We start from the raw sequence: 12,689 nt of genomic DNA on the forward strand, positions 1-12,689 counted from the left end.
TGCAAACTGATTTTCGACAAATGCGCGCCCACAAAATCGCTCCGACAAAATCGCGAAAATCAAAATCTCTGTATCAACAAGCTGTGGAAAGCCTATTGACTGTGCTGACCCACTAAAATGTAGCTAGGTATCATGTAATATATAGCAAAATGTTTTATTTCTCATAGTAAGGAGACTGTGGAAGATTGTGGGTTCGCTTCCCGGTTCCTCCCTGTGTGGATAGCGCTTTGAGTACTGAGAAAAGCGCTATATAAATGTAATGAATTATTAATTATTATTATTATTATATCTCATAATATTGACATCTAAATTAAGTTTTACAAACCATATTTAAGTAGAACTTTTTATGCTTTTATACTACTACTTTTTTTTTTTTTTTTCAGAATTCACTGTCTTTAATCTTCTTTATTTATTTATCTGGTTTGTACAATGCTATATACTGTATATGCTGCCATTCTTTATTATATTCTGTAAGTGCCTTGAGCATGGGAAAGGCGCTATATAAATAAAATTTATTATTATTATTATTACTAATTATCGCGCATATGTCGTTTTTGTCGGCGCGCATTTGTCGACATGATTTTGACATCGCGATTTTGTCAGCGCGCATTTGTCTATCACGCATTTGTCGGTGAACCTAAGGTCCCACAGTTGACAGTTCATGTCAGAGCACAAACCAAGCATGAAGTCAAAGGAATTGTCTGTAGACCTCTGAGACAGGATTGTCTCGAGGCACAAATCTGGGGAAGGTTACAGAAAAATTTCTGCTGCTTTGAAGGTTCCAATGAGCACAGTAGCCTCCATCATCTGTAAGTGGAAGAAGTTCGAAACCACCAGGACTCTTCCTACAGCTGGCCGGCCATCTATACTGAGCGATCAGGGGAGAAGGACCTTAGTCAGGGAGATGACCAAGAACCCCATGGTCACTCTGTCAGAGCTCCAGAAGTCCTCTGTGGAGAGAGGAGAACCTTCCAGAAGGACAACCATCTCTATAGCAATCCACCAATCAGGCCTGTATGGTAGAGTGGCCAGACGGAAGCCACTCCTTAGTAAAAGGCACATGGCAGCCCACCTGGAGTTTGCCAAAATGCACCTGAAGGACTCTCAGACCATGAGAAAGAAAATTCTCTGGTCTGATGAGACAAAGATTGAACTCTTTGGTGTGAATGCCAGGCGTCACGTTTGGAGGAAACCAGGCACCGCTCATCACCAGGCCAATACCATCCTTACAGTGAAGCATGGTGGTGGCAGCATCATGCTGTGGGGATGTTTTTCAGTGGCAGGGACTGGGAGACTAGTCAGGATAAAGGGAAAGATGACTGCAGCAATGTACAGAGACATCCTGGATGAAAACCTGCTCCAGAGCGCTCTTGACCTCAGACTGGAGCGATGGTTCATCTTTCAGCAGGACAACAACCTTAAGTACACAGCCAAGATATCAAAGGAGTGGCTTCAGGACAAGTCTGTGAATGTCCTTGAGTGGCCCAGCCAGAGCCCAGGCTTGAATCCAATTGAACATCTCTGGTGAGATCTTAAAATGGCTGTGCACCGACACTTCCCATCCAACCTGATGGAGCTTGAGAGGTGCTGCAAAGAGGAATGGGCGAAACTGGCCAAGGATAGGTGTGCCAAGCTTGTGGCATCATATTCAAAAAGACTTGAGGCTGTAATTGCTGCCAAAGGTGCATCGACAAAGTATTGAGCAAAGGCTGTGAATACTTATGTACATGTGATTTCTCAGTTTTTTTATTTTTAATAAATTTGCAAAAACCTCAAGTAAACTTTTTTCACATTGTCATTATGGCGTGTTGTGTGTAGAATTCTGAGGAAAAAATGAATTTAATCCATTTTGGAATAAGGCTGTAACATAACAAAATGTGGAAAAAGTGATGCGCTGTGAATACTTTCCGGATGCACTGTATCTCTTAATTTCTTGGAATTTTTTTACAAGTTGTTAAGCTATATATCATGTTAATATTGCCATTGTGTGCATTAGTTCTAAACTCACTTTGAGGCTTTCCTTTAAATTTCTGTCAGGCATCTAAGCGTAAGTGAGCATGTAGGCCTTTTGCTCAAATGCTGTTGGGTATGCACTTAGTGTCATTAGTTGAAGGATGATTGATTTTTATAGGATTTTAATTTGGAAGCCCTAGCCACAGCCACTGTGATCAGAATGTGCTACTAAATATTAGTGTGAACTGTGACAATAGTGAAATACTTGGAGGTGAGGGAGCAAGGTTCATATAAGAAATTAAGAAGACAGAACATAATAAAAAGGCATAAGAAAATACAACTGAAGAACAAAATCAACAAGAAAACACAGAAATAGAAAAACAAGAAGAAATTTAAAGGGTTTAAATATTGTAAAAGTCCAAAAGGTGATTAATTTTTTACATAGTCCCTAAATTAATATGATATATTGAATCCTAAATACACATGGAAGCGGTTGTCCCTGGAAGAACACTAAACAACAAATGCAATTGCAAACAACCTGCTTCCCCTTGGGCTTTCCTTAACAGCTTCTCCAGTTTCCCAGCTTCTTAAGCACTAAACAGCAACTTGCCTCTGAGATACTCTAACGCATTCTCCATATGCTATCCTTTCTTTAAACCAACTCTAAGCTCTGTTCAACTCATTATCTATCTTTATGAACACTTATGTTCTCACAGGAGAGACCCTTAAATATTATCCTGGTGTTAACTTACTGGTCAAATTCAAGAGGCACTTTCTGTAGCTGCATGGTCCCTTAAAATTGTTAGGCCATTGCAACTGCATGTCCTCTGGTATCTGTATATTAGTAAGTCCTGAGATGCCTTTAAGATGCAGATTAGGCAGAGCTCTTGTACTCTTTCTTGGTATTATACTTGAATCCTTAGTTCAGCTTTCTAGTCTCAGACTAGAAACAGAGGAGAAAGAGAGAGCTAAAGGTCAGCTGAGGAAATGGAAGCACCCTGCGGTAAACTAAGTGTTCAGTTCTATCCAGGTGTACACTTAAAATTCGCATTTATCAAATCAGGCAAGGAAAATCCTCATGTTTTATTTTGGTAGAGTAATATATTGTTCTACTTTCCCCTATTGTATTATTAAGATGTAGCCTCTGTCAGAACACCTCAAATTCCACAGACTTACCACTGTTTATAAGGTATTATAGTTCATAACTTATCCCCACCTTACCCTTCTATATCTATAGGCAATTAGGTGTAGTAAAAAGACAAGCAGGAGTTAAGTTACACATAAAATAATGTATTATTGATAATATTCATAAATTATAGCAATATGCAAAGTGCATTTGAATATTGGCAACCATATAACCTGATTAAATGGTTATGTGTAGTTTCAGTCGACACACAGACTTGTAGTTATTTAAAGTGTCTCTAGTTAAAGCATCATTCAGCTTTCTTCAGAACAGGCTGCACTGCCTGCCTCAATATGGCTGCCAAGTTGTGCTCTTCATTGTGTTGTCTTCTTCAGTTCATGGTGTGATGATCATCGTCAGTTTGGTAAGAGAGATGCTTCTTCATCATATGTTGGTTATTAAGAGAGAGAGAATGTGGTTGAACAAGCAGATTTATAGATTCTCTGTCCAACCCCTATAGCCAATAGGACATCATGATACTTAAAAGCTTCTGATCCAAGCCAATTCCAAACAGCCATACTTCAGACCAATGGGGGAATACAACATCTTTAAACCTGCCACCCCCAAAACCATATGTCTTTATGGGTTTCCTGTGGGGGTTGAAAGACTTTAGCAGAGAAACACTCGCCAAACTGGTTTAAAGCACACTCCCCCAACTCTGTCGTAAAATTCAAAGAGACCTATTCTTTAAAAGGGGGGGAGGGGTTGTAAACATGGATGCTTCTCACTAATGTAACACTGAATTACATTGCTTTGCCTAAATTACAAATAAAGACATACAAAATATTTATCAAGTTATATGCAAAATCTTACATCACAACTCATGCCTAACACGAATGCCGCTAAAATGTAGAAACTCCAGAGTGCTGTGAGTGTCACAAGTGCAAGGGACTGGTGGGACATGACACTAAAGAATGTCTGCAGAACTACCCACTTTGTAATGGCTGGTGTCCAGCTTTACTGAGGAGCAGTTTTCTCTGCCTAATCCTTTAAATAGAATCCAAGAATGAGAATTGTGGCACAGTCTGCACCTGAAGGTGACTGTGGTCTGCTGTCTCCAGGGATTTATAGGGTCACCTGACTTCTTAAAATATGCCAGGGATATCACATATCCCTTAGAAGATAATCTAGAAATGAATCCCAATGGCTGGTTCAGGGATTTATATAGTACTGTATAGTGGACCAATTGAACGTAGTACCCCGTAGGCAGAAGGTTGCTAATAGAGAGTAAGAGAAGGACAAATATAACAGTAGTAGCAGTGTTGTTATTATCACATGTACAGAGTACAGTGAAATTATTACTTGTCTGACTAATATGCAACACATTGCCACTCATTGGTACCATCATACACAAGAATGTTTTAAAATATAGAACTTTATAGGCGGTGTACTCTATGAGAGAATGTGATATTGTTGAGTTTCCGATTGTGAAAATCTATCTTTTTTAAATATTTTGCCAGTATGGTATTGTTTTAATCTGGATCAAGAGTGGCACATAGGTTTGCCCCCATTATAAAAGTAAAAGTTTAACCATTCAGAAAATAAATATTTGTTTTTTTATTTAGCTGATGTTCAATAAGTCATAAATACTGCAATTTATGTTTTCTTGATTAATTAAACATAAATCAAATATATCATATAATGACAAAACGTAATTCATATGTTTTACTTGTTCCCTATAATAAGGCTTGATAAAATTTCAAAAAGAGTGAACTATACTTTAGTTTATCCAAATTCATCTTGCTTCACTTTTTTATCAAGTCCTTTTAAAATATTACTGCTTTACAGAAATATGTACTTATTAGGGTAAACATTTACAACAGCTTTGTGGAGAAGACCTTGAAGTGATCTACATGTTTACCTACATAAAGGTTTCAAAATGAAGTTGAGCTTCATCACTTGTGCTGTCTTTTCTGCTTTTAGCAGCTTGTTCAGCCAATCAAGTGTTAGTCTCCTTTGCTAATCAGTCCAACATGTATGTAATATGTGAATTGATGATGCTGCGAACAGAACAGATAAGACTGCCCTGTTATTGTTTGATTTGGTTTTAGGGTGGAATCAATACAAGTGTACGTCATGGAGGGATATACATTAAAGCAGTTGTACCTGGAGGAGCTGCTCAACAAGATGGAAGAATCAAAAAGGGTAAACTGTACTGTCTATGGCTTTTCTGTTTCAATGCTCTATTAAAGGTATACTCCTCCCAAAACTGATATATATTTTTTATATGTTACTTACCCCATGCTGTTTGTAGTGATGGCCAGGAAGAATTTTAATCTCATGATTCACTACTGATTGGGGATATTAAAATGTCTGATATAATAAGAGTCCAATGCTAGACAGTAGCAACCGATAACACAAAACATATTTAACTTTACTCATGTTGCATAATCCACATGTCAAATCATCCAGTCATATGCTCACAATGTCCCAAATACATGTATTTTACTAAAATACTGTTAAATAGACCACTTTTGCAAAATTCTCTTGTGAATGAAAATGGAACATGCTCAAATGCACCCCAGCTTTTGAATTAAAGGTCCTCCTCCCTGCCTCAGTCATTGGTTAGGAGGCTAACCTATTAACAGCTTATCAATTGGCTAACATTGTGCTTCATGTGATATCAGCAAAAAGCGATGCACCGAGAGACATGTAAAACTAAACAATAAATGTTAAAGAAAACTGAGTGAAAACATAATTAGGAAGAGAATACCGGTGCATACCCAAGATGCATTGAAAAGAAGAAGATCACGTTTGGTCCCGTGAGACTAGTTGAAGGGAGGTGTGTGTACAATTCAAATACTCGTTTGTGTTTGAGTGCATTCCATTTTCTTTACCAAGAGTTTTTCTGGAGGTGATTCATTTGCCAATATTTTTCAAAAATACATGTGTTTGGGATATTATGATCACAGGACTGGACAATTTAACATAAATGTAACGTAAAGTGAGATTTTTTCATTGTCATTTTGATATTGTTTGCTGTTGTCCAATGTTGGTCATGATAGACGCCTATTATATCAAAAACATTGGTTATCTCTATTTTGCATGAAAGCTTGAGATTGAATTATTTTCTCAGCTACCATTACATGGGGCAAGTAACATATAAAAATACCATGTGAAGGTGAACTACTCTTTTAAGTAGATTTCTGCACAGGTACATCAAAATGTAACGTAAATCTTTACAGCTACTCCGCAGAACTAATTTAAACACGCATCCACTCTGTAGTCATATAAAACTAAAAGAATTTGTTTACAAGTTAAATTCATATGAGCACAACTTTGGAGCTTGGTGTTTCAATTTCACCATTACAAAGAGCTGATTCATTTACCAGCCTCACTGGGAATAAAGCAGGTACCAGCTCTGCATAGGATGGTAGTCCATATCAGTTTACACCTACCTACAACAAGCCGGTTTAGAGTTGGTTATCAATCTAACTTGCACATCTTTGATTTCTGGAAGAAAAGTGGAGTAAAATAAAAACACAAGTGGACACAGGATCAATTTGTAATGTCCACCTCGAAAGTGACTGGTGTAGGAATAATCATAGGACTCCTGAGCCATGAGGTAAATATGCTGACTGTTACACCTCCAAGCTACCATTACTAAGTTTATAAATACTGGGTTTACTAGTGAAGATAATTAGATTTTTTCCTGTTCTTTAAAAATGATAAATGGGATGTTTTTAATGAATTAAGATGTTTTTGCTGCAATGTAATCTATTACTTTAAATAAGATAAATGCAACGAATAGACCAAACTAATGTAATCCAAAATGATTTTATGTTCTGCTGACTAGACAATCTTAAACACTAACCCTGTAACTATAAAGAAACAGCCATGTCAGTGTTGTACATCTTAAATATTACCACTAAATTATCATTTGATTATTATTTTTTTAAATTTGTTTAAGATATCTGAATGGGTGTGTGGAACGTTCAGAGCTTTCTGCTTTTGTTATGCTGAGCATATATGGGACTGCCATTTATTTTTGCTACTCATAAAATCAATGAGTGCAGCTGCAGTTTATCTGCACCCAGTGCAGTCTAATAATCCTGTAGCTTTATGCAGTTCAAATTAACAAAAAATACATAATATAACATAAAAGTACTGGGACACGCCTCGTTCAATCAGACCCATTGCCACGGGTGTATAAAATCAAGCATCTAGCCATGCAGTCATTTGTGAAACAAGATGGGTCGTTCTGAAGAGCTCAGTGACTTCAAGTATGGTATTTTGATAGCATGCCACCTTTGCAATAAGACGATTCATGAAATTTCATCCCTGCTGGATATTCCATGGTCAACTGTAAGTGGTGTTATTTGAATGTGGAAGCCTTTAGGATCCACAAAGCGGAAGACCACATAAAGTCACAGAGCAAGGTCAATGACAGGTAATGTCATGGTGCATAAAAGTCGACAACACTCTGCTGATTCCATAGCTGAAGAGTTCCAAACTTCCACTGGCATTAATGTAAGCACAAAAGCTGTGTTGTGGGAGCTTCATGGGTTTCCTTGGATTAGCAGCTCTATGCAAGCCTCACATCACCAAGTTCAATGCCAAGCGTCGGATGGAGTGGTGAAAACGTGTTCTATGGAGTGACGAATCATGCTTCTCTGTTTGGCAGTCTGATGGGCGAGTCTAGGTTTGGTGGATGCCAGGAGAACATTACCTGTTTGATGCATTCTGCCAACTGTGAAGTTTGGTGGAGGAGGGATAATGGTGTGGGGCTATTTTCAGGGTTTGGGCTAGGCCCCTTACTTCCAGTGAAGGGCAATCTTTTCAGCATACCAAGACATTTTGGATGACGCTATGCTTACACCTTTATGGAAACAGTTTCGGGAAGGCCCTTTTCTATTCCAGCATGACTGTGCCTCAGTGCAAAAAGCAAGGTCCATAAAGACATTGTTGGATGAGTTTGGTGTGGAAGAACTTGACTGGCGCACACAGAACCCTGACCTCAACCCATTCAACCACCTTTGGGATGAAGTGAAATGGAGATTGTGAGCCTTCTCGTCCAGCATCATTGCCTGATCTCATAAATGCTCTACAGAATGAATGGGCACAAATTCCCATAGAAACACTCCAAAATGTTGTGGAAAGTTTTCCAAGAAGAGTGGAAAATGTTATAGCTGCAAAGGGGTTCCAATACAATATTAAAGTCTATGTATTTGAATGCAGTGTCATTAAAATCCCTGTTGGTGTAATGATCAGGCATCCCAATACTTTTGTCCATATTATGTGCATAGTTGAGCTAGCCTTTTAAAGTCATGGGTATTCAACATATTGAGATAAGCCTAAAGCACTTGTATGGGTGACCCAGTGAGAATAATAGATGCCTTGCATATTTTGGGGTATTTAATGTTAATGACATATTAATATGCTTTTTACAGTATATGGGGCTAATGCTGATCCCTACAACATTACTTTTTGTGATAAATATTTACTTTATTGTTGTATTCATTTAAATAAAGCCTTTAAGTATATTTAACTTTTTTCTCACCCTTGATAATAAAGATCTCTTCACTCATTTATAAGGCACTCTTTATTTCCACAAGCTTATTACATAAGGATGCTGAGTAACAATGTGTTTAATTTAGTTACAATGTATTTACTGTATGTAAACATATCCTCTAAGGAGAATGTATTATTAATGAAAAGTAGTTACATTTACTAGGAAACGAGTTGGATAAGTATACCTCTCAGTACTCCCAATTGTTTTCCTTGTGATAGGTGATCGTCTGTTGGAAGTTGATGGCTTCAGTCTGCAAGCTGTTACTCATAAACAAGCTGTGGAGTGCCTGAAGAGAACTGGACAGGTGGGTTTAATATCTTATAGTAAGAAATTTTTATTGCAGTTTTATTGGAACTAATCCTTTAAAAATCAATGACTTACACTATTTGTAAAATGAAGGGAATGACTTGAAATAGCAACTTAGGTTATAGAATGTCAGAAATACTATTTAAAGTTTACTCTTTGTAGCAGGTTAACAATGACGGTGCTATGAACTGTATGGGATATTGTTCATTAGAGGTTAATAGGAAACAGGTTAACAATGAAATAATCTTCTGTAAAAATCTGTGAAAAACAAAATATTCCTTGGCTATGTTTCACAAGCTAAAATGATTCACATACAATGTATAACTAAAAAAATGTAAACTGGAGTGGAGACCATGTCAATTTAAATAACAACTAAGTATTTATGTAAATTAAGGCTGTTGTTCAATTAAAAAATGTAAATGTGGTTAATTGAACAATTAAAATTGAAATTAACTGCATAGTAATCACAATTTATCATTTTTCCTTCGAGCATATTAATATTTTCAATAAAACAGAAATAACTCAATGATTAATTTCTAATAAAAACAGTTTTAATAATTGCTTGCCTATGTATATTAAATTATTTCAGTTAGTTTATTGAATAGTTAACAGAAACAATTGCCTTACGACCACCAAACACCCACTCCCAGGGTGTTTCTGTAATACAGTACATATTTTTGGACTGCTGTGTTGTAAGACAACATACCTAAAGCACTAACAATTACACAAATAAGTAAATATTTAAAAACAAAAACACAAAATCAGTTCAGCTTTTGTGCATAATTAGCCTCTGTTAAAGTTCAGGTTGTGCTTAACTGCGTGATACACACAAGTCAGCTCCACAACCAGTATCTGGAGATCAGAAGTCATTAGTTAGATTGAAAATATGTATAGATTATGCTTTTAAATAGCAAGGAATAAACGGAGAGGAATTCTAGATATTTATTTGGATGTTTTAAATTGTACATTGTCATAAAATGTATCATTTATGAATTATAAAATAAGTGTATCTATCTCAACCTTCAGTCCAAATGGATGTAGCATGATCAAAAGTGTGAGTGAAGTATAAGAAATCAAGTGCATGCATTCTGTGTCACCTGCTATTTAGCTACTTGGAAAGGGGTGGCACATGCACCGTGATGTTTCAGGTCAGATATCCCTCCATGTGCAACTGAAAAAGCTCCATGGCGAGAGGCAGGGCTGATCCGTTAACCCTCTGTCTTTCACTCAGACCCATACCTAGACAGGATGATTTATTTCAAGGGAAAACTTGCACTAGTAGTCATCACTGCGTGTAGTTTTTTGTTCTAGATATTTCGCTATACTGCATGATGTAACTTTTTTTCCCACCAATATGTGAACATAACATAATGCCAAGGATGACACTGATGAACAATCTCACTCAGCACACAGTGTTCGTCTGTGTGCAATGTTAGCATAACACGAAATGAAACTCATTCACTTCTCTTGTATAACTGAATTGATTTTAGTTGTACTCATGTTATTCTCTGCACTTTGAGGTGCTAGTGTATAAATGAAATGACATGAATGAAAGTATGAGTCGAATTGTGTGTCTTACTTATTCAATACGGCACACCGGATTATATGTTCCAATATGGGATGATCCCGTACTACAAGAGCCGAGTGGGGACTCTACTGGTGTGTGTGGGTGAAGACCATTATCAAGAAACAACTCATTAAACAATCACACACTATTAATTAACTTGGTTTCATTAAAAGTGTGATGCACAGACAACATGACTGGTTCAAACTGACACATTTAAAGACTGCATTAATTAAAATAATTGCAGAAATTTTGAATGTGTTAATTAAACATATTAATGGCAGTTATCACCTCTAATACAAATAAGTTTTAAATTTGCAACATGCTTTATTTTAGTGTACAAAGCAGAAAATATAGAATATACAGTAAATGAACCTACTTAAACCTCAGTAATATGAAATTTTAAAAACTTAGTATACTGAATCAAATAGACAAGAACTATTTCAAACAGAAAAAAATGAATTGTAAATGAAGTGATATACATCCATCCATGCATTTTCTGTCTTTTAATCAGAACCATGTCATGGTGGCAGCAGTCTAATCAAAGACGCCAAGATTTCCCTTTTCCCAGCCACTTTCTCCACCTATTTTGCTTCACCATAACTGATTGGTACAATGTCTTTATGACTAAAGACACTGCTTCGATCCAGCTGTTGATCTCCCTCTCCCTTCTTTCCTCTCGAAATCCCGAGATACTTAAACTCCCCCAGTTGAGTCAGCCCTTCATGCCCAACTCAGAGACAATATGCTATCCTTTTTCTGTTGAGAACCATTGCCTTGGGCTTGGATGTGCTGATTTTCATCCCAGCTGCTTTAAACTCGACTGCAAATCATCCTGGTGCAAGTGTAAGGTCACAGTACAATGAAGTCAGCAGGTCCACATACTGCAAAATCTGCATTGTTTGTTCTGAATCTGAGGCTCAATCAACAGGCGGATCTTCTTTTCTAGAATCTTGGCATAGGCCTTCCCAGGGAGGCTGAGGAGTGTGATCTCTCTGAAGTTTGAACACACCCTTCAGTTCTCCTTTCTTAAAGATGGAGACCACTGCCCCAGTTTGCCAATCCAGAGGTGCTATTCCCAATCTCCATGCAATGCTAAAGAAGTATGTCAGTCAAGACAGCCCAACCACATTCAGAGCCTTTAAGAACTCAGAGCGAATATCATCTATCAGCCGTTCTTCAAGTCTACTGACTGCTTCTTCGAAGGAAGCTGTGTTGATGGGATGTAGGAGGTCCTCAATGTGCTCCTTACTCTACCCGACTATATCCCCAAATGAGGTCAGCATGGGCGAAGCACTTCTTCTCCCTCCTGGGTCGCCTGACATTTTGCCAGAATCGTTTCAAGGCCAACAAAGTCACTTTCCATGGCCTAATGAACAGCATCTGTACAGCATTTCCACTGCCATCATATACAACTCACAACCAGGTAGTGATCAATTGACAGCTCAGTCCCTGTTTTCAGCCAAGTATCCATAACATATGGCTATAGATCTGATGAAATCTGATCATTGACCTATGGTCTATTGGACTCTGGTTCAAAGTACACTTATGAGCATCCTTATGCTCTAACATGGTGTTTGTTTTGGACAATCTGTGACTTGCACTAAAGTCCAATAACAAAGTACTACTTGGGTTCAGATTGGGTAGATCATTTCTCCTAATCACACACTTTTCAACAGATTTCACTGTTGTTGTCCACGTGAGCATTAAAGTCCCCCCAGTATTGTAGAATAATAGGGTTCCATCACTCCCCCAAAGGTCTCCTAGTAGGCCGAATTCTCCAATAACTTAATATTGGTCCATAAGCAAAGACAAGAGTTACAGCCCTTCCCCTGACTTGAAATCATTGGAGGTGACTTTCTTATCCACTGGAGTAAACTTAAATGATTTATAGGTAAGTCCACACACACCCAATGCCTTTCACCCTGGGCAACTCCAGAGTGGAATAAAGTCCAGCCCCTATCCAGGAGTTTGGTTCTAGAGATTGTGATGTGCATTGAGGTGAATCACACTATATCTAGATAGTACCTTTCTATCTTCTGCACTAGCTTGGGTTCCTTTCCTGCCAGAGAGGTCACACTCCATTGTCCCTAGAGTCAGTTTCATTAGTCAGGATTGGTCCGCCAAGGCACTTGCCTTTGACTGCCACCCAAGTCACAAAGCACTGGACC

General features: G+C 37.8%; 1 protein-coding gene across 1 annotated transcript in view; it reads left to right on the forward strand.

The window, feature by feature from the left end:
- ptpn20 (protein tyrosine phosphatase non-receptor type 20) overlaps positions 1 to 12,689 on the forward strand; it is a 211,339-nt gene that overhangs the window by 114,072 nt on the left and 84,578 nt on the right. Inside the window, exons 24-25 of the mRNA XM_051922606.1 lie at positions 5,188 to 5,281; positions 8,867 to 8,952. Coding sequence (XP_051778566.1) covers positions 5,188 to 5,281; positions 8,867 to 8,952 — 180 coding nt within the window. The remainder of the gene's footprint in view (positions 1 to 5,187; positions 5,282 to 8,866; positions 8,953 to 12,689) is intronic.

This window comes from Erpetoichthys calabaricus, chromosome 2 (genome assembly GCF_900747795.2).
Source record: "Erpetoichthys calabaricus chromosome 2, fErpCal1.3, whole genome shotgun sequence".
Classification (NCBI taxonomy): domain Eukaryota; kingdom Metazoa; phylum Chordata; class Cladistia; order Polypteriformes; family Polypteridae; genus Erpetoichthys; species Erpetoichthys calabaricus.